Source organism: Calonectris borealis, chromosome 2 (assembly GCF_964195595.1).
Source record: "Calonectris borealis chromosome 2, bCalBor7.hap1.2, whole genome shotgun sequence".
NCBI lineage: Eukaryota > Metazoa > Chordata > Aves > Procellariiformes > Procellariidae > Calonectris > Calonectris borealis.
The window spans coordinates 148,813,727-148,836,277 of NC_134313.1; the positions used below are offsets into that span (position 1 = coordinate 148,813,727).

Below are 22,551 nucleotides of genomic sequence, written 5' to 3' on the forward strand. Positions count from 1 at the left end.
AAGAGATATTCATGTCACCTTCTTTATAAAAATAATGATTCTGAATTGTAAGGTATGTTTCCAAAAATCCTCACTAAAATGTTACCTCTTACATGTCATGTTTCCATGGAAGAGAAAACGTCTATACAGTAGAGAAACTAGCTTAGAAAGCAAAGTTTATTCATTAATGTATTATTTCAAAATTACTCATGTGACATGATACAGTTCCTTATTTGCTGCTCAGAACTTCCCTGTATCTGCCAGGGAAAGGATTTGTTAATCCAGTTCAGTGCAGAAGGGCTTTCTTGCAAGGCACAGATTTGGTCTTCAGCATCAATTTGAGGTGAAGGGGAGAAGGGAGTGAAACATCTGGCCATGGCTGTCTACCTGCTCCTGATTTTTCTCTTTTCCTTTAGCACACCTCTTCAAATGTCTGGTAAGTCTTTGTCCTCTGCTGAGTATGGAGGTTTGCAAGTTCTTTCTCATGCTTTCCTGGTGTCCTCCTTGGTGGACAGTGAGTTTACATCTAGTCACAGCATATAATTTGAAACTGTTTTATTCAACTCTTAAATTTGGTGGTATCTGTATAGGTATTCTGTTTCCTTAACCCAGTTTTTAAGGTGGTGTATGAGTGAAAGAAATATGCCAACAGATGTGGGCATAACCTAGACAGTCCTGATTCTTGAAAATCAGCCAGCTGAATGCAGACAAAAGCTGATCTGAAATTACTCTATTAGAGGTTAGAACAACTCAGATGTACGGGGCAGTGTCTTCTCAGCACGCGTACAACCACTGGCTGATGTGTGCTTTGAGTTTCTTAGACTGCTCATATAGACTATGGAATACTGTGTGTTGCATATTGGAATCCTGTTTCCAAGCTGATGGCTTTTAGGAAGGACCTTAAAAGCTTCTGTCTGTTAGATTTCAGACACCCCTACTGCTGAGAGGAAAACAAATGATGCTGTGTCTGCAGCTCTTTCCCCCAGGAAGCTCCCAGCCAGAGAACTGCGGGAGTCCAGTGCTATCACTTGAATGGCAGCAGGGACTAGCCAACGCTGATCTAATCCACTACAGGAGAATTTCTTCTGTGCATGTTTTTGGGTGAGACCAAGCTGGCTCTAACCCATCCTCTGCTAACCTTCTCAAGAACCACTGCAGCAGGAGAGCTGTGCCAGGGGAAATGCCATCTGGCTTGTTCAGGTGTGCAGCCTTTCAGAGAAACACCACCGAGGCTGCTCGATCGCTCCCTGGCAGCTCTGGGATGTGGGGGGTTATGAAGCCCCATTTAACTATTCCACCCCTGGCAAAGAAACCTTGGGTGGCTGTAAAGCTCAATGGCACAGCAGGGTGAGTTGGATGATGCTGTCACTTAGAGGGGAGCTAAGGGATGCAAGGTGAGCTGCAAAAATGGTCAAGGTTTGGAGCAGGCTGAAGTTGTGTCCCTTTTTTGAAGCTGGTCTTAAGAAAAAAAATCCTGTTGTGCAGTGTCTCACATTTCTATTTACAAGTGTAGCTATTAATGGCACTTAGGATACTTACTTAGCTTAACTGTGCTCAGAATTGAAATGATGATGCTGCAAGTTGTGGCTTCCCTCCTGAGAAACTCACAAGTTGAACTCTATGAAGAAACGACTTTTTGGACAGTTGCCAAAAATTTCCAAAATAATTAATCAAAAATGAAAAGTACCCCACTTGCTTGATGAGCTGAAAACCACAACGTCTTTCTGGGCCAAATATAAAAATGGTTTAATTTTGAGTATGTAAACTCAATATACTCATAGCTCTAAAGCAAAAAGTCCTTTTACTTGCAAAATTAAAGCCTAAAGTGTGGTGGTGGAACTTCGAAGAACTCATGAATTTAATAAAGGTCATTTTTGAATGGCATTTTGAGAACAGTGTGCTTTAAGGACGGATGTGAAGAGAGCAATTTCTCTTGAAAGAGCTCTATTTTCAGCTTCTGTGTTGCTTGCATCTTAAGAATATTTAAGAATATTTTGATGAATAACCTTCATACTGATGATTAACCTCCCTTGATTTCTTTCTTTATGGACTCTATCTATTCAATTCTTTGTTGTAGCAGACTGTCAAATAGCAAGTAACTGACTTATCTCCTACGAAATGTCTCCTCAGATGTTTGCATTCTCATTTTATTTTATAGATAGCGGAATATTTTCAATCTACAATGAAGATAGCAAACTCTGCGCTCAAGCTCAAAACTCTAGCTCGGTCATAACTACTGCTTGTGATGAGCACAACGAGTTTCAAAGGTTCAGGTGGGTCTCTGCCACGCAGCTGCTGAGCGTGGCACTCAAGCTGTGCCTGGGAGTGCTCACCAAGGACGACGAGGCTGCCGTCACGCTGGAATCCTGTAACAGGACGAATGAGCTCCAGTGGTGGGAATGTAGTAATGAGATGCTTGCAACCCACGGCAAGGATTTATTTTTCAACTATGGCAAAGGGAAGGGGAAGAAAATCAGGTTGTCCAAAGGATCGGGCAAAGGGAGCAGGTGGAAAATCCATGGAACTGCAGACAGCGTGTGCTCCCAGCGCTATGAGGGTGAGTACTGAAAATTAATCTCTATTTCTAGGTAACTTGGCTGCCCCTATTTACAAAGCATTCCACTGCCTGCTTGTCATGCAGCAACCCTTTTCTTACAGTGACATCAGTAGCAGAGCTGACTACAAATAGGGAGTAGAAATGCAAAGCAAATATGACTGTATACATTTCTGCATAATTCCGAAAGTGCAATTCTGTCAAATGATAGAATAAAATGACAAAGGCCTATGATGTAATCATAAGGGAGAATGGGAATTCTGTTTGTACAGCAACAGTATGAGGAAATCTATGACTGTTTCAAAATGCGATCAACTTGTAGAAGTGGTGATTGTGTTATATTTAAATATTTATTGTTGCTATTACTTGGTTTGACCATGTACTGTCTCTAAGAAGTTAATTTCTAGTTAACATAGATGTGATCCACTTTTAACAGTGTTTACCTGGTGTTTCCCAGGCCCAGCAAGAAGAAAAAGTAGGAAAAAGCAAAAAGAAAAACAGTGCTTTAATAGTTTAGGATGCAATAAGGCCTAACACCCTGACAAAGGAACACTGGAGAGTCAGATCTCCTTTTCCTGCATTATTATCCCTCATGGGCTATGTAGAGTGGGCATCCAGGCTCAAGTGTTCAACCTCCTTTCTACCTTGACACCGGTAGGGTGGGAATTTAAATAACAAGGGATGAAATTCTTGCCGTGTCCTACAACTGTTCCAGCTGGAATGAAGTTTGTAATAATTTTGTTCAGATAATAGCAAATTAGACTGCATAGAGATGGGAGGGGCACTTCCCAGCAAATTTAAGATAAAATTTCCTTTTATGAAAACTAATAAAATATTCTGATATTATTCTGATAATAATATATCTCCTTTCCAAGCCTCTTCAACCATACAGGAAAAAAAACGTTCCTAAACATCATCCGAGACAGAAGTATGTACGTAATAGGAGAAGCTGAGTCATGAACACTTCTGACACAGTAGCCCAGATAACAATGAAAAGAAAAAATTAGACAGAAATTAGTCTGAGGGCCAAATAAGGGTTGTTTGAGAGTCTTAATTCTGAATATCTTGCCATAGTCATATCTAATTGGCACAACAGCCTTGGAAAGCTTTGTAATATTGAAGTACTGATGTGTTGAGGTCTTGCACAACTCAACTGTGTCCATGGAGAGCTGCCTGTGAGCAGACACTGTGGTGATCATTTGATACCAACTGACTACTATTGCTCTATGTTTCTCTCCGTAGATATCTATACACTGGGAGGAAATGCCTTTGGTGCACCCTGCGTGTTCCCTTTTAAGTTCAATGGTAAATGGTATGCTGAGTGCATCCCTCGGAATAACGATGCAGGCTCTCTCTGGTGTGCAACTTCTTCAGATTTTGATGAAGATCAATTTTTTGGAAATTGTCCGCTAAAAGGTAATTTATTTATAAAGATTTCAGGAAAGGCCTTAAGCAAAATCCACTCTCATGGTCAAAATCTCCTTGGGATGTGGAAGTAACGTTGGACTGTGAGCTGGATTCTGGCTAGCCTAGTTCACTGGTGAGCTATGCAATAATAAAATGAGGTGTCTGCTCTTCTCTCTCACTGTTTATCCAGCAGAGATGAGTAGTCCTACAGTACTCTCGAGAGTGGTGGATTCGGGGAGTATTGTGAGGGTGGTGACTGGGACTGATGGAAAAAGGAAGAGAAAACCCCTAGGAGTAGGTGAGAAGAAAGTCAGGGCAAATGAAAGTCAGAAAGAAGTGCCATGGACGAGGAAGGTGAGATATAGGGAAGCAGGAGACAGTGGTGTATCACAGGATGGAGCAAAGAGCAGGAGGGCTGGCGCAAATGGAAGGGTGCAGGAGACAGGCAGTGACCTTCACCTGCCTTCGGTGCTCCAGTGCTCCTTACACCCACAAACCACCCAATGCAGCTTTCCAATAACCCCAGCACAAATACCCTACCCCTTCACCCCTGCTTCACATCTGATTGGAAATGATCGTTTCTGTCATGTTGGGAGGTCTGGGAGAGCGTAAGAGGGGTCCCAAGGTACGAAATGGATATGGAGACCAAGATTTTCTGTATAGGGAATAGGGAAATGTGTTTGTACAGTTAGAATATATCAGTGAGTGGGTTAATGTGGACTGAATTTGAGAGAAGTAGACGAGTTATATAAATAAAAAAGAACAGGGTGAATGTAGAAAAATAAGGTTTGTAAGGAGAAATAATTCCTCATGTTATTGATGTGTTATTCATATTGAATGGACAAAGTATATATATGAGGCAAACTATGTGTAAAAACTTAGCAAAACATACAGTTACATAGTTTTAATCTGCAATGAAGATTTTATTTTCTGCATTAGCAAGTATGATTATCTTGTCAAGTTGCTGTTATCATGTTTTATAGACACCATCCACAATGACCTTTGGAAAACAAATCCTGTGACAGAAACCCACTATCAGATAAACCCAGAGTCACTTTTGACATGGCACCAAGCAAGAAAAAGCTGCCAGCAGCAGAATGCAGAGTTATTAAGTGTCACAGACCTTCATGAAGAAATGTATTTATTAGGTAAAGTAAAAAAAACCAACAAACAAACTAATGCATATGGTTAAAATGAAGGTCAGCTCCAAGAGCTTTAACATGGATACTTATATATATGTTGTGAAAACAGGTCTTAATGACATTCTTAAAAAAGTTTGTCACTTTCTCACAAAAAACCCTTTTAGAACAGTGGAAAAAATCTAACCTATATTAAAAAAAAAATCTACTATGACACTTTTTCTTTTTCCACGTTTTAAAATTTTATTTCAAGTTTATTGAATAACTTACAAAATCAGAGACATTTGATAACTTGTCTGTTCGTTTCTTTTGGCCATTTAGGGCTCACTAGTGACCTGGGTGTCAATGCGAAGCTCTGGACTGGTCTTTTCAGGGCACTTGACAGTGGCTGGCAGTGGATTGGGGGCAGTCCTTTCAGATACCTAAACTGGGCTCCAGGTAAGTGCACTTTTCTGAAATGACGATCAGCATCTGGGCCAAAATTCTCTTCTCTTCCCCAAATTCCTGTTAGCTAATTCCTTTGGTTTCATGGAGTTTTCACAGATAACAGGGGATTATGGGAAAGGTAGGATATTACAGTAATAGGGATCACACCAGAGATGGATCGCCATTAATTCTGAATTTCCCAGAAAAAGCAGACAACTCATCTGAGAAAACAGTTAAAAACAAATATCTACAGCTCATTCTATATTTTTTTTCCATCCACAATTTTCTCATCAGGCATATTATTCAAACCAAACAAAAAACCCATGAAAAATCATCTAAAGAGAATGTAAAGAAAGGAGAAAAAAAACTGAAGAGAAACATTGCATAAAAAATATTTTCAATTGTTCTTCTCAGTTACTGCTTATGACATTTATCTGATGTATATTATCTTAGTAAGTTTCCACTCTTATCTTAGGATCTAAGTCACCATCTTGCATGTTGCCGTATTACATATTTTCATAATAGCTGTTGTAACCTCAGGGAAATCCAAAGGGCGAGCACTCCCATGGAATTAAATATGCATTTCATGTCCAGTGTTTAACAGTAAAGGATGTTGAGTTGTTTGCAATGCTACCATCCCACAAGGCATTTATATAAAAGCTTTATTTGTATAAAGCTTTTTTCTTATGTTGCAGTACTTCAAAACACACTGAATTTCTTCTTAAGCAGTGCATGGGAGAAGAGCAAGACTCATGTCTGACATGTCGGCCCTCTCGGCCATCCCAGTAGTGCTCCCTCATCTCCTCTCTTGGGAATTATCACTCTAAAGAATAATACACAAGTCGCTTTGCAGCTGCAAAAGACTTGTGTGTTCCTCCCTGCAATGAAGTGAAAATTTTCAGTGTTAATAGAGGGATTTTCTGTATGTTGTGCCTCTTTCCCAAAGGAAATCCCTCTGTGGAATCTGGAAAAATATGTGGGACCTTCCAAGGTAGGAACGGCAAATGGGAAAACCAGGTATGTGATCGGAAACTGGGATATATCTGCCAAAAGAGAAACTCCTCCTCAGATTCCTCCACTATTGCCTCAGGTAAGTTGGTCAAAAAATAGGGCTCTTTTTGCAGTGAGTGGGAAATACTGGGAGGATGCTGTATATGAAATGACAGTATGTTGTCAAAGCAAAAGGGTTATACTTTTTGACCTGGGTCAAACACTGGGAACACTTTAATTTTCTGGCTTATTTTAAAGATGATGTCTAGATGTTGTTCATCATTTTGAAAAGATCCCAGAGTACTAAAGAAGGCAGGATTATGTGTTTAGTCATGTTATCCAGAGCACAAAATACCGATGAATATCCTGTGCTCTGAAAAATACACTAAAGATGTGTTCTGCAAAAATCTGTGAGCCAGAGTTCATGTTCCCCCTGCTCTCTCTCACCCTTTTTGCTCTATTCTAAAACAAAAAATTCAGAATATGGGGCTGCCACCTTTTCCCAATTGAGTTCCCTTTCCACCTGAGGCAAACTAGCTCTTGTCTACGTAAAGAAAATGTGTGCAGTTACTTCACTTGGGAATTCCCAGCATGCTACTAACTCTACAGTGACTCCCTCAACTACATATATACTAGTATATAAGATGGTTCTCTGGCTCGGGGGATGAATGGCACATCATAACTGGCATCCTGTACATCCTGGCTGCATCCAGACAGCTTACTGGGAACGGTTTCTGACCCATTCCAACCTCCAAACTATGTCTGGATGTTGCCTAGGGGAATGCAAATTTGCACAGGTCAAAACCCATTGTCCAGGGCAATGTGGTTGATCACACGCCAACGTTGGGCGCACATCCTGCCCTCTTCAGTTTACTTTATAGGTGCAGATCATGTGAACCTTCAAAGCAGTGGAAAATGGTTGGCCATACTAAATTCACACCAAGAAATAACGAACAAAGTTGTGGCATTTCTGTGCAGCTAGGATTTCTGATGTCTGGTATAACATAAATGTGGCTGGGCTCCCTGATATATGATTTGGGCTGTGCAGGGGCTCCAACTGGCTCCCGAGCACCTGGTGTTTCCAGGGAAAAACTGTACAATATCCCCAAAATTCACCAAGATAAAAGTCCCTGTGTAGGAAAAGAAGCCCGCCCTATTCTGTAAAACGTGGCTGTAAGCAGAGCTTCACTGAGGGGGATTTAACACGGAGTTGTGCCCTGCAAGTTTGCATGCCAAATTAGTTAGTATTTATTTAATCCTGTAAAAGGGTTTTTTGGTAGCTCCCAGCACAATTAGGATGGAAAAATCTGTTTTGTATTCTTTGTGATCCTCAGACTTTTGCTTCTCTCCTCTGCCAGTATGTGCTCCAATATTTCAAATTCGTGTCAGTACAGGTAATTTTCTTTTTGATTAAAAGAAAGCACTGAACAGAACTGCTCATTAATTGTTTGAAATAATTTTTTTAGGTGACTTAAAGCCTTTTAAGTGCCCCAGGGAATGGGTGGCCTATGCAGGTCACTGCTATAGAATTTACAGAACATCCAAAATATGGAAAGAAGCCCAGTCTTCCTGTAGAAAAGAGGATGGAGAGCTGGCGAGTATTCATAATATTGAAGAGTACAGTTTTACAGTGTCTCAGCTTGGGTACAGTGAGTATTCCTGCAGGTCACTTTTTTATCTGGAATTATAGTGTTGCTATTATTCATTTAATGATCTTAAATGTTTTTTAAAAAGTCTTTCTTCAGTCGAAAGTGGGTGTGAGATGTGATTGTTCCATTTTAAGACATACCCATACCTACAATTACATTTGTGTTCCCAGAGCCAGATGATGAGCTGTGGATTGGTCTAAATGACTTCAGGGTTCAAATGTATTTTGAATGGAGTGATGGGACACCTGTGACTTATACCAAGTGGCATCATGGAGAGCCAACCCACACACGGAATAAGGCAGACTGCATCGTTATGAAGGGAGAGGTAAAAAACACTGTCCCACTTTCATACTTTCTTATGTCCTTTGTGCCCCCAAAAAGGAAAACATCTGTGACAAAAAAAAAAAAAAAAAAAGAAAAAGGGACAGAGGTTTTAAAGGTTTTCATGAACTTGCTTTAATTCAGAATATCTTAGTGTGAAGGGAGACTGGAGGCCAGATCTAGGAAGGTGTATGGGGGAGCTCCAGGAGCAGTGCACTGTGCTGAGACTTGGTCTGCTCTGCAACAGTTACAACGAATCTCCTGGCTGAAACTGGTTGAAGTAACACGTCATCTGCTTTCAACATGACTGATCATAGCTGCATAGTACAATTCTTAGAGCAGGGACTTGCTTATGTTTCCCCTAAAACACCTAAAATATTCATTTATTAGAGCTACTTTGAAGGCTCATATTACTGGAGGCACAAAAAGTTAGGTACAAAAAATTCTATCTTGTTTTATACTCAGCATAAAATGACATATCATAATACTATGGAAAAAGACTTAAACAATGCATTTTTCATATTTTATGTTTAGTTTATCCAGAATTTCCTTGCTGTTGTCATCTGGTTATATGAACATAATAAATACCATGCTGGTGAGAATAGAGTGGAACAGCATATTTCCTTCCTCCTTTCACCAGCCACTGAACCTTTAATACATGCAACCCTCATTCTTACACCTCTGAGGAAATGTGGCCCTCACTGTCTTTATTGTGTTCCCTATGTGGGAGTTTTGGAGAAAGCCTCAGGGCAAGGAAGAGAGCTGAAACAGCCTCAGCCACATGAAGGGAGAAGGGTCCTCTCTGAGGATGGTGAATATTCCTGTTGGGTCTGGATTTTCTCTAGATTTCACTTCTTTTTGTCATTTCTTCTTACCGTGCTCAGGATGGATCCTGGGCTGACAGTGCTTGTGAAACAAAACTCGGTTACATCTGTAAAAGGAAACCTTTGGCAGAAGAATCAGGGGAAGCCGAGGTTACTTACCCAGGCTGCCAGAAAGTAAGTGTAAAGAAGGTCATTGCATCTTACTTTCACTCCCATGATGGCGAGTATCACAGAAGTCAATTATTTCAACTATTCTTGGTGGAGCCCTAGAATACCGTTAATTCGGATGGATGGATACTTCTCAGACTAACGGGGGAAAATTTTATTTATTTAACCAAAATGTAGGTCGACTTATTTTTTCCCCTCCCTTACATACGCACTTCACTCAGCTCTCTCCTAGTGCAGAACTGGTCTCTTCACCCCTAAAAGCTGCTCTCTGCAGAGCATGCCAGTATTTTTTCACCCATCTCAGTATTCTCACTGGTCTTGGGTTGCACACAGCCTTCTCAGTTCAATCAATCTGCCACAGGAGGCAGGAATATTTGAGCTGACTGTTTTGCAGATTGTTCGTAGCCTCTTGCAACAGCTACACTTACAGAATGAGAAGGCAGAGCAGGCTTTACACAAGGAGCTGCAAAGCGGCTGTGAGCATGCTTGCCAGCTCCAAGTCATAACCGCGGCTCACCGCTCGCAAAGACCCCTTGTGTGTCCTTTATCAAGGAGCAAGACACAGAGCTGCGGTCACAAAAGATATGTTTGGTTATCCTCTTCGTTTCTTCTCGTGGCTTCTGAAATTAATTTTGACTTGGGGTGTGGTATTAATGTGGCTTTTGGAAGTGTACTGTGCTGCGCAATCTGACAGCCCCTCCGTGCATCTCTGCTGTGGACACTGACAGGGCTGGATGAAGCACGGCTTTTACTGCTACTCCGTCGGGCAGTTACCAGCGACATTTTCAGAAGCAAAACAAATCTGTGAAGAAAACAAAGGTTACCTGGCTACTGTGACAGACAGGTATGGAAACATAATTCTTGTCCTTTCATACGTGTAACCAGGATGGAAGGGCCAAACAGAAATCTCTTCCTACTTTGCAGTTTTTCGTAGTGTCTCATGTGACACCACTCCTTTGCTGGAAAATTTATGGCAGAACTGAAGAAATACAAAATACATCAGGGGCTTGTATGTCATCAATACAAACATTTAAGCCATTGCTACTACACATCTACACTATTGTTGACCCCAGGAATTAAAAAATTGAGTCAACCCCTCAACAGCTCTGAATTGCCAGATTGTTTTAAAACTTCTTGAACTAAAAATAAACAGATAAACATGGAACTACTTAATTCTTCTGGATTTGAGCTTTTCAGCCTTTTCTTTGCAACAGGCAGATCTGGAAACTTACCCTTTTTAGAATAAAGGTAGATTTTTTTCCCCAGAGTAACAAGATTTAAAGATCTAGATCTTATCGTGAAGCTCAGTAAAACATTGTAGCACTTATTTATAGAGAATGAATAACATAAATGCATTAACATGAGTATTGTTTGGCTTGTGTTGTTCATTGTGCAGTACAAAAGGAGAATAGAATTACTCTAAATTCTAAACATGATTTACATTACCAAAATATAAAATAAAAATTAATTTGTATGACAATCAGAACTATAAAAGTAAGATCATTACCCTTGCTTCAATCCGTACATATCTTTTCCCACATCACCTTTACCAGATTTGCTGCAAAGAACTGTTTGAAAAAATGAACAAATTACGATAAAATGTGATACATCAGTGTGGTACTTATTCTTCACAGATATGAACAAGCTTTTTTGACTTCTGTAATTGGATTTAATCCAGCAAAGTATTTCTGGATTGGTCTCTCAGACACGGAGGAGCAGGGGACGTTCAGGTGGGCTGGCGGGGACGCGGTCACCTTCACTCACTGGAATGCAGGAATGCCTGGTACGTGCCACAGGGACCACCGAGTTTCTGCTCTGGGGGCCCGAGAAGTGAGGGTTTGGAAGCTAAATAGTCCTTTTGAAACTCTGCTGGCATAAAGTGGCAAAAACGACATTGCAACTTTCCGTTTGTGCTAAAGGGATTAAATCAGAGATCATGGTAGCTCCTTCCAGTAGACCACCTGGGACTGCATGTGTCTGTTGGTATCATTCACTCTGTGTTGTTTGATGGTTTTGATAGGTGATTCATAGTGTAATGTAAAAAGAATTTGATAAAATTTATTTATGATTTAATTGAAATGCATGTGAGCTACTGTGAGCTATTGGCATCCAAACACAGTGGGGACAGGTTACATTTAGTTAAGCAGCATATGCTTTGAGAAGATACAGCTGTTTATCAATAAGGTTTAAAAATTTTATGTTTCATGAAGGAAGGGAGTCAGGCTGCGTGGCCATGGTAACAGGAACTTCAGCTGGATTATGGGATATTTTGAACTGTGAAGAAACAAACATGTTTCTCTGCAAGCAGCTGGTGGAGGGAGTGACCCCACCTCCTCCTCCAACGACGACCCCTCTCCCATCGTGCCCAGAGGGATGGCAATCCATACCTCAGAGCAGCTCCTGTTTCAAAGTAGGTGTTCAGCTTCTGAATGCAAATGCTTGTCATGTCAAATGAGAATATGTTTCGTGTATGCATGGAAGGTGGATTTCAGCCTGCTTACCTGATAGGTAGTCTGTGGTAACATGTCTGCAGCCATCCCCAGGTGGCGTGTCGGGGAAGTGCTGGAAAGTGCTGTGTGCTGATTGGAGTCACAGGGACTCTGAGATGCAAAGGAAAAGCAAAGTTGCAATAATAACATTTGATAGGTGACCACAGACTTATGGTTACACAATTAAATAGTAAGTGATAAAACTAGAGACCAGGAGACCAGAAGAAAGATAGAAGCCCAGAATGCTCTCCCTAAATTTCTGTAATACCCAGCACAATATTTAATTGTCCACTTTTTATAGATTTTTCAGGGAGGAAGGGAGAAAATGCAAACATGGTTTGGTGCAAGAGATTTTTGCAGAGCCATCGGAGGAGATCTGGCATGTATCCACAGTGAAGAAGAACAAAACCTAATAGCTGGCTTGTAAGTATCTGCACAGTCCATCGTTTGTTAAAAAAAAAAAAAGAACCATTTAAAAAATGACCTTTCTGAAAGACATAAAGGATTTCTGGTGATCAATTTCTACTTTGCAAAGACAGTGTATATCTTGCAAAGGGGTAGAAGGAAAAGGGTAGAAAGAGGTGGACAAAAGGGTTTCTTGGCAGGCCTCTGGGAAGGTGGTGCTATGCATTGAAGTAGCCTGAACATACACAAAAATGAAAGAAGGATCATCAAAATTGGTTTCAACCGAGTTTAGTTCAAAGGGATAAAACTGATCTTTTTAGCTCATTTTTAGTTGATCAGTAGATGAAATACTCTTTATTAAAGGTGTAGTTTGTGCTGCTTTCTTTCCCTATTTCAGGGGAAAAATTGGGAGGCTAAGGAAAGTCTGACCTATTGATGTGCTTATATAAATGTTTAAATCAAGCCTATGAGTACAGACAGGTCTGAATTTGGATGCCTGAGCTCCTTGGTCAAACCAAGACCTTAAAATATATTTTCATTTAACTCAGTAGCTGTGGACCCATGACATCTGTGATCCTTCCCATGACGCTCTGTGTTTCACTGCTTCCTGCCACATGCAGTGCCAGGGTGTTTTTCCCCACATGGCAATGGAATGATTACTTTGTATGACTGTCTCAAATGATACTTCAAGCATCAAAACACTGAGAATAATGTAATGATATATAGTCTCCTTCTCTATGTCACACCGTGTCTGATTGTCTATATTTGTAATCATTCAGAAAGAGAGATTATCTTCACTTGTCTTACTGGATGGGTTTAAGTGCCTTGGACTCTGACAGCGGATTTATATGGAGTGATGGCTCACCAGTGAGTAAATAATGTATTGTTCCAGCTTTTTGTCTAATTTTCCATGTATATCTTGGCAGACAGCTCTCTCAGCTCCTCCTATGCAAGCCGCAAGTGACCTTAAGTCTTTATTACCTGATTCCACCCTAGGAATTAGTTTTTATCTTTTGATAGTTCATAGTTATAGATAACAGCATGACATTTAGAGTAATGAAATAACACCAAAAGTGATGGACTATCTCTCTTGATCTAGGCAAATCTGGTTGTACTAATCCCTATGTTCCCATTTGTCATTTACTGTTAGAAGTAATTTTGTATGTCTACACAAGCTAGGTTTTGTTGCCCTCGCTGCCTTAAGCAGATCAAGGTCTGCAAGGCCCAAGTCCTGATGGATTGTCTCAGGTTGAAACATCAGAGCAGGATAACCAACCGAGGGGCGAGAGGAAGGTACTTAGATACTTTCTAGAGCTTGATAGGAGAACTTAATCTCTCCTGATAACAAAGAGGGCAACAACTTCTTGGCTTACTAACATGGCTTATAAATACATAGACAAATCATTATGCTATGCAAGGATCATGTCCTTCTCCTTACAAGGTCTGGCACCAAAGTACAAGATGGACCATGAAATCAAATTAAGTAAATTCTTCTTTAACAGGATGATGTAAGACAATTTTTTCACTTTAAAAGGAAAATAGTAACAAAGCTGTGTTTCTACTATAGGTAAATTTTGAAAAATGGGCAAATGGAGAACCAAACAATTATGATGGAAATGAAAAATGTGGCGTGTTTAATGGCTACACTAATATGAACTGGAATGATTTATTTTGTGAACATATGCAGGACTATGTTTGCCAAATAAAAAAAGGTAGGATGACTTTCTTCCTTGAGCCACTTTTAGAGACAGATAAGAACATCCTTTCCAGGTCAGATCACACTGTCTGCCTGTATTAGAGCCAGCTGTGCCAGCAAGCACAATGAAACTCTTAATACATTTTCATTTAAATAAAAGCAATTGAAAACTACGAATTCATCCATGAGATACACGTGTAAGTTTGGGATGTATATGCAGCATGTTGACTAAGTGAAATACAGCAGCCTAAAATTGTGCATAGTTTCTGTAAGCTTAACTTGTGATCAGCTCTAGCATGGTATTTTGCTGAGTGTAACACCTTTTTTTCAGTTATTCTGAGAAATTCTGTGACAAAAATAAGCATATTGAGTAAATCTTAAGATTAATTTTATTAATTGGAATTAAAATGCTGTATAAATAAAACTATATAAATATATTTAATTGAGAGATGTCTGAGAAACTTAATATACTCAGATATTTATTTACATTGCAGGAGCATCACTGAAACCAGAGCCTACTTTCACATTCAGTAAGTCTTGTACTTCCAATAATAGAAATAAATTAACATATAATGATATTAATTTCTATTACAGACTGCTTAATGTTTTACCTTGCAGATTATGAATATATTGTTAGTGAAGATAACTGGATAATATATAGGCACAAGGAATACTACTTCAGCAAGGAACCAATGCCTATGGAAAAAGCCAGGGACTTTTGCAAGAAGAATGGTGGTGATCTTGCTGTCATTGAGAGTGAAAGTGAAAAAAATTTTCTTTGGAAATACGTAAGAAACATGTTTTACTTCAGAAATGCACCGTTCTGTCCTGCGCTGAGGCACCTTTTTCAGCTGGCTTGTGAAATATTAGAAAGTGGTCCCCATCATAAAAAAAATCTGTGCCACCTTTCATGGGCTTATCTACTTAGGAGCTTTACCATAATCATAGTTTTGATAAATTGCTACATGTAGACAAATCCTCAGCTTCTTTTCAAGAACACTCTCAGGGTGCAACTTTCAAAAACCTTGCTGTGTTTAGCTGAAAGCTACTGTTACTGAGTATGTTTTGTTTTCCAACTCATTCTCTTCACAGAATTCAAGAAAAGTTTTTTCCCTTTTTTTGTTGAAACAGACTTCAGCTTTTCAGTAAAAGGTTTAAGCCAGAATATTTTCTAATAGGAAGAGAATATCCTGATGATGATATACTATTTTGGAAATAGTTTCATACTATTAAAACCAAACATGATTCCATCCTTTCCTCCTGTCCTGGTTTCAGCTGGGATAGAGTTAAATTTTTTCCTAGTGCTGTGTTTTGGATTTAGTATGAGAAGAATGTTGATAACACACTGATGTTTTCAGTTGTTGTTAAGTACCCTACTGGTCAAGGACTTTCAGCTTCCATGCTCTGCCAAGTGCACAAGAAGCTGGGAGGGAGCATAGACGGGACAGCTGGCCCAGCTGGCCAACGGGGTATTCCATACCATGTGACGTCATGCTCAGTATATGAATGGTAGGCATGTTCCAGGAAGTAGTGATCACTATTTGGTTGTCAGTCAGTGCGGGTGATGAGCAATTGCACTGTGCATCACTCATTTTGTATATTCTTTTTTTTTTTTTTTAAATTATTTTACCTTCCTTTTCTGTTCTATTAAACTGTCTTTATCTCAACCCTTGAGTTTTCTCACTCTTACCCTTTCTATTCTCTCCCCATCCCATTGGGGGTGGGAGGAGCGAGCGAGCGGCTGCATAGTGTTTGGCTGCCTGCCAGGTTAAACCACGACACCTCCACATGACTAAGTACTAAACCCTATCATTTACTTGTAACCTTTTGGCAAATTCTCACTATGATTTCCTAAAAATTTTAAAAATATTGCTTTTTTTTATAGCCTGCTTAAGAGGTCGTCCTTATCTTCTTAACAGAGCTTTTTGCTCCATTTCTTTTTCATGCCATTCTCTTTTTTTTTTTTTTATTTAAATACTGGAAATTGGAGGAAAATTTCGCACTTTGCAGTTCAGGCACATAATCCCAGAAAGTCCCTGCACGTTGCATACTATGTAATTGTACAACTGAAACTAAAGCGGTTTTTGAGAGCTTGCTTATTTTATTTGAAATCTGTTTTCTTACAGCTCATTAAAATTTTTATGTTTTGTGTTTTAGACTTTCTATAAAGACTGGGGAAATAACTTTTATATTGGCTTAAGTGTGAGCCTTGACAAGACATTCCGGTAAGTAAAAACAAATTAAGTTTGTCAGACTCATGATGTGAACATTTGGCATGGCTGTCTGTAAGAAACTGTTGAAGTTCAATGACTGACAAAACCTGTCTACAGCAATGTCTTGACATAAAGTTTTAAAACACGATTCTCATCAGGGGAGCACTTCTTCCATAATATTTGCACTATCTATTTCCCCTTCTTTTGATTCTATACTCTGCTTTTGTATCGTCAGTGCAGTGTCATCCCCTTTTCCTTGTTAGATGAAAGATAAAATTGGTTGGAGGTCTCTAGGATGTTCCAGATGGTACTTGCAGACATTACTGAATATTCAAATGATCAAAGAAAAAGAACCCTCAAAACCTGCAGTGAGAGGCATCATGGTGGTTTTTAGAGGTGAAATAGCAATACTGGAGAGCCCTTGTCTGGAAGGTAATTTCCAGATGGTTGTACTGTCAGAGCCCAGGGCAGGACAGCTTCAGACTATATGGAGTCACTACTCTTCTACAAATGTCTTCGGAAACAAAGTGCCTGGGAATGTCCTAAACCTTCCCTGGAGCCTTAGATGAGTTACAGACATATTTATCCTGTGGCTCTCCTTTCCCCTCCCCACCCCCACCTCCACCCCCCACCTCTTCTTTCTAGTGCCTTCTCCTGGGATTTGAAGCTTGGTCAGATGAGTCTCAGCTTCTTCATTTCAGTCTTTCTTCTGTTACCTCAGGATGTCTTTCTTGGCCACAAGCTACAGAGACGGGATAGTCTCATGTCCTGGAGCTTCTGCTTTCTACATCACATCTACTGCTCAGAAAACACTGTTGTTTTTCCAATTCTCCCTTGCTCCTTACTAGTTTCATCCTCCTCCCTGTTGATGATGGTGCCACTATTTGTCTTTATATTATTCCTCCCGGTTTATAATGTACTGTTTTTTCCTATGTGGCTCAGGAAAATGCAGGTGGGAGCAGCTAGGCATCCTCGCTGAATTCCTTATTTGTAGTTTAGTTGCAAAAGCACACATACAGTTGCTTAGTCTCCAAAACACTAAATTGCCCTGGAGCTGATGTCTGAAGGCTCAGTCTTGGCAGATTCCCCACTTGACTCTCCCCCTTCCAGAACACTGAGGCTTTTTTACTTTTTTGTTTTGGGTACTTCTTGAGAATAAATTTGTGAATCACCAAACTGGGAAATGATTGTTGCACAACTGAAATAGCTGTATAATATTAAAAATTTCCTCTGTTTAACAAAATGGTTCCCAGTAGTCCCCAGTAGGTGGTTCAAGGCTCTCTCTTACCCTACGAGATCTTATATTATTGCTTTTTGACCCAGGAAATTACTAAACTAGGCTCAGATTTCTGTTTCTGTGCTCCAGGGAAAGCCAGGCCCAGTGCTACACTGGTGTGTTTCCTGTAGGCTATCAATGCTCAGAGACCAAGAAAGGCTGGGACCACCCGTTGAAATGATTAGCTCAGACCTAGTCCAGGTCAACAGAGAGAGCAGCTGACATACAGATATTTTTTACTAATTCCAAGTGGAAGGTCTTGTTTTTCTTTTACCAGAGAACAACATGTGTTTGTAAGCTAGGATATAGGAAACTCTAATATGTCCTTTGTAAAGAAATATTGACTAATTCAATTGAGAATTATTATTCCCCCAAATGACTTCTTTCAGATGGATGGATGGAACTCCAGTGAACTATGTTGCCTGGGCTCCAAATGAACCCAATTTTGCAAATAATGATGAAAACTGTGTGGTCATGTATAGCCAAACAGGTGGGTGCTGTAACAACATTCCGTCTGCACGGTGTGGCATAGGCTTGGGAGGGCTGCATGTGCAAGGGTTGGTAAGTTATAATACCGAGCAGGCTGATGTTTGACAGAGTGTTTAAAAAGCACAGGAAAATAAATCATGTTGTCTTCTTCCATTTATGCACTTTTTAAAAATTCAACTCTATGTAGCTAACACTTTGGATTATATCTGCAATTTGATTCCTAGCTTTGTCAGAAAATTTCAACGTGAACAAATCAGTTAAGTATCAGACCATCTGCAGATACAGTCAGTATGGTTTTTCCTCTAAGCTCTGTCCATTTTATGACTGCCTCTCGAGGATATCAGCTGTCTGTTATTGCTTGTGCAGTTCCTAAAAATCTAGGGCTTGGGCATGGCTTTGATTATTACTAAACAATGCTATACACTGTTTTAATTAAAATAAATACAAATATCCTTTAATACAGAGAGCTGGAAATAACTGTGCTTACACTAGCCAAGCACTTAGTCTCCTTCGGAGCAGTTAATCTCTTCCACTTTAAACTTTTTTAGTCTCAAAATCTATAACTGAGGTAATCTTCCTAGGCTCTGTTAGAGGTCAACGGAAGGAAGTGAACACTTTTGGGGAGTAAATACTATGTCCTATTTCAGAGATTTTCTTTAAGACAAGATGAATGACGTCCTTAACTTCACTGAATTATAATGACAATATCTCCATTAAACATAAGGTGTGATTAGTTACCTTGTAACTGTCTGCAGCTAATGAAGTGAATGCCATTTTCTTATTCATTGCTGATCTGTAAAATAGGGATGGTGATGTTAATGTTATATTCTTACATCACACTCCTATCAGGAGAAAAAATACCCAGACTCAGGTAGTAAGGTAACAAAGACCAAGTACCTTATATAGACAGAGTGATTCTAGAGATCTTACAGATCTTAAAGAGGTGAATTAAGCATTTGAACTAAAACACCCTTGTGGCAATGCTATAGGTTTTCAATATTGAAATATTTCTGCTTTCAGACAAAATATGAGTATTCTGAATTTTGCTGGAAACCTGAATATTTCTAAGGAGCATACATAAAAAATACTCATTATTTCTACGGGAGATAAATACAAATACGGTTATTAGTTCTACTTCCTGTGATAGATTTGCTTTAGAAAAGGACAGTTTTTATCCCAGTCTCAGTTGCATTTAGTTTTTCTTTTATTCTCATTTGCTTTCAGGTACATGGAATGATCTCAACTGCGGCAGCGTTGAGTTATTCATCTGTGAAAGGCTTAACAATACTGTTCGTCCAACAGTTGCTCCCACTTCACCACCCCCAAAGGGCGGGTGTCCAGAAGACTGGCTCCTCTTTGATAACAAGGTGCAGTATGAAATGTCAGTATATTTTATTTTAAGAAAAGCAGAGTAACAACCATCTTTGGTCCAGTTTTTCAGTTGTAGCAGGGTTTTCGGTTATGACAAAATATGTTCTGATTGTGCATATTTAAAGAATCTAAAAATATGATTCCTGAAATAGAAATTATAGCCGCTATTGCAATCACAGTAGTTATGAGAGGGGTCATGAGACATATAAGAAGAAGGCCTCGTCTTATATTTTTGCTAGTGTTTAGTGTTGCCAAGGATGGCTGAACAACCTTCCTCGTGTGGAGCTGTTGTATGTTCTCATTGACTGTGCTGAGCTTATCTGGCTGTCATAGGTTGCCTGGACACTTACTCATCCCTTGCCTACTATGCACCAGCTCTTAAGCCACCAAGGCACCTTCCCTTGAGGAAAGCTTATCAGGTTTTTTATATAACCAAATACCTGTTAAGGTTTTTAAGTAAAATTCAGTTATAAGCTTCACCACACTTTATTATGTAAGATCACTCTTAGCCCTCTCAAAAGACAAGATTTCAGGATAAGAGAGTGTATGTATTTAAAATCCATAGATTGTCATCAGTGAAGCTATAAAAGCTATAAAACAACAGTGTACACTGTTGAGAATACACCTAGCAATGAAGATAATCCTTGATTACATTGCCTCATCTAGCTCCATCTCTCTTTCTTTTGGCTAAGTCAAAATATGACTTCAGTTTGATAGAGCTCCTTTGTTTGAGACACACCGGCTGCTGTCTCCTCTTTCCTTCCCTCTCTCAGCCCTGGGGAAAAAAGTCACAAACTCAGAGTTTGTTCCATTTCATAGTGCTCTCTCAAGCTAAAATGTCTCCCTCACCTCCTGGAAAAGTTGTTTCCAGAGGTTCCATCCTTGACTCCTCTCCGAGCGTTTAGACACTACTTCTGACTGTCATGGAGCTACCTCCCTTTTGCCCAACTTTTTCCCCAAATTACCTGATTAACTTTTCAGTTGGATGCTTTAATCAGCACATTTAGGTTGCTTGACTCTGGCAAAGCTGTCTAATGACATCTTGGTTGAATCATCATACTACAAGAAATGGTACATTCCTGGTTTTCTTTGTAACGTCAGAATCATTCTCTTTCTGTGATTATCCTGTGAGAACCAAACCTGGTATGAGAAACAGGGCAACAGAAGCTGAGATGTTTAGCTTCAATAACATGTCTTATCCTTGCTTGTTTTCTGAGGTCTTCTTAGGCATTCCTCCCACAAAGTAACACCTCACAAGTGTGCTCAGAAACTTTAACGTAATTTCTACTGAAACCATTAGACTGACATATTCCTTCTTCTAAGCGTATGCTAAAATATTGGGGTATACGCTGGCTTTCTAGTATAGATCTTCTCTTTCATAAAGACCTAAAGACAAGCTAGAAAGGACTGTTAAATCAGCTAATCTCCCTTTTTGCTTAAAATATCCAGCTTATCTCGTTTGTTCCAAACAGAGATGCTTTCACTGGAAATTAAAACACGATCCAGTTACCGATTTGGCACTCTTCTCTTTTTCAGTGTTTCAAAGTGTTTGGCCTTAATGAAAATGATACGTTGACATGGCACGCTGCGCGGAACAATTGTATTAATTTTGGAGGAAACCTGGCTACTATATCAAAAAAGGAAATGCAAGGTATGAAGTACTAATGTTTTGATGCTGGATGAGACATCAAGTAATTCCTGATAAACAGACTAAAACAGATAGCTTCTGCAATATATGCTATTATTTATGCCATATTAATATCAAGTTATGTTGGATGAGAAGTTGCAACTTTTGAAAAATGCTTGCATAGATTTTAGTGTCTTGATTAACTTTTAAAATCATAGCTCTGGGGCTAATATAGGAATTCATACTGTTCAAATATTAAGATTTTGTATTAGGGGCTTGTCGTATAATAAAATGTCCATATTTTGATTTTTTTAAGTGTACATGTAAAAATAGCACATAAAAGGAGTAACATTCAAAACAAATCACCTTGCACCTAGCTGCTGAGCCAAACGCTGTGGGTGTCAGTGGAGGGTGCATCCTCAGGCGGTGGAGGCTCCAATGCTGGAGTCCCAAATTCCCCCTGTTCCCCTTGCTCTGCTGGACCTCAGCCTGCTGGTCTTGCTGCTCAGCATGTTGCAGGGTTTTCAGTGAGGCCTTAAGTTTGCTCAGGAAATGTAATGGTCCTGAGGGCTGCACACAGACCATCTCCTAGCTCACTCCACCAGTGCTTGTGGTTTATGCTTTTTTCTGTAGCAGAGCAAGGACAGTCGAAGAACAGTCTTTTAGTGGAAAGTCAGTCTAGGCAGGAGCTAAGGGAAACAGCATCTGGCCTTCCAAAAAGCTGAGGTCTCAGTATATGTATACTTGGTTAACAGGTAGTTTTATTTGTGTTATGCCTGTTTAGAAACCAAGATATTAAGTCTGGTTAACAAAGTTGTTGCTGGAGTGCACAGTCTGCAGACTCATTTTCTATGTGCCAAGGTGTAGAGTACTCATGTTAATTTCTGTAATATCATTAAAACATTTTCCCTGCTTCCTCAGATGCTCAACAACACAGAAGAGTATAAGCATAAATTCCTTTAAAAATGTTGAAAAAAATTTTATGTGTCAAAATTTGCCCATCTTTGAGTTTGTAAATACTTTTTTGGACTTTAGTGTCAGATGACTATCTATTCTTTTTATTTTTATCATAAGTTTACCACCTTATTAAAAAAGAGAAAACCAAAACCAAAACTGATTCCAGGCACTCTAGACTCTGCACTGTTGGGGAAAGGTGCATTCAGTTTCCCTCCTCGTACAATTTTTCTTTTTTCCTTCAGCTTTCCTCATGTCCCTCTTAAAAGATGCTGCAACAGATGCTTGGGTTGGACTGAATGACATAAATCAGGAGCACACATACTTATGGACAGATGGAAGCCCGGTTTACTACACAAATTGGGCAAAAGGTTCAAGAAGTTATTATAGTCAGGTAAACATTAATTTCTGGTTATCACTCAAACATTATAACTTTGGTAGATGAATGTATATAGCTACAACTGTATTTTCTGTAAAATTTCCGTTATGAAGATTTTTAGTGAGCTTGTTGCTTTTGAAAGCAGAGTAATCATGTGGGAGATCTACCTTCACACATTTTTTCCAACTTCTGTGT

General features: G+C 39.5%; 1 protein-coding gene across 1 annotated transcript in view; it reads left to right on the forward strand.

Annotated features, from left to right (window-relative positions):
* The window catches only part of LOC142079533 (macrophage mannose receptor 1-like), a 34,290-nt gene continuing 11,739 nt past the window's right edge, over window positions 1-22,551 (forward strand). Inside the window, exons 1-22 of the mRNA XM_075143891.1 lie at window positions 1-415; window positions 2,138-2,536; window positions 3,776-3,949; window positions 4,924-5,088; window positions 5,401-5,517; window positions 6,452-6,595; window positions 7,962-8,144; window positions 8,315-8,469; window positions 9,350-9,463; window positions 10,186-10,301; window positions 11,092-11,240; window positions 11,668-11,867; window positions 12,248-12,369; window positions 13,131-13,218; window positions 13,919-14,063; window positions 14,542-14,577; window positions 14,666-14,835; window positions 16,205-16,272; window positions 17,926-18,026; window positions 19,250-19,392; window positions 20,933-21,047; window positions 22,223-22,371. Of these exons, the coding sequence (XP_074999992.1) occupies window positions 355-415; window positions 2,138-2,536; window positions 3,776-3,949; window positions 4,924-5,088; window positions 5,401-5,517; window positions 6,452-6,595; window positions 7,962-8,144; window positions 8,315-8,469; window positions 9,350-9,463; window positions 10,186-10,301; window positions 11,092-11,240; window positions 11,668-11,867; window positions 12,248-12,369; window positions 13,131-13,218; window positions 13,919-14,063; window positions 14,542-14,577; window positions 14,666-14,835; window positions 16,205-16,272; window positions 17,926-18,026; window positions 19,250-19,392; window positions 20,933-21,047; window positions 22,223-22,371 (3,114 nt within the window). The 5' untranslated portion in view covers window positions 1-354. The remainder of the gene's footprint in view (window positions 416-2,137; window positions 2,537-3,775; window positions 3,950-4,923; window positions 5,089-5,400; window positions 5,518-6,451; window positions 6,596-7,961; window positions 8,145-8,314; window positions 8,470-9,349; window positions 9,464-10,185; window positions 10,302-11,091; window positions 11,241-11,667; window positions 11,868-12,247; window positions 12,370-13,130; window positions 13,219-13,918; window positions 14,064-14,541; window positions 14,578-14,665; window positions 14,836-16,204; window positions 16,273-17,925; window positions 18,027-19,249; window positions 19,393-20,932; window positions 21,048-22,222; window positions 22,372-22,551) is intronic.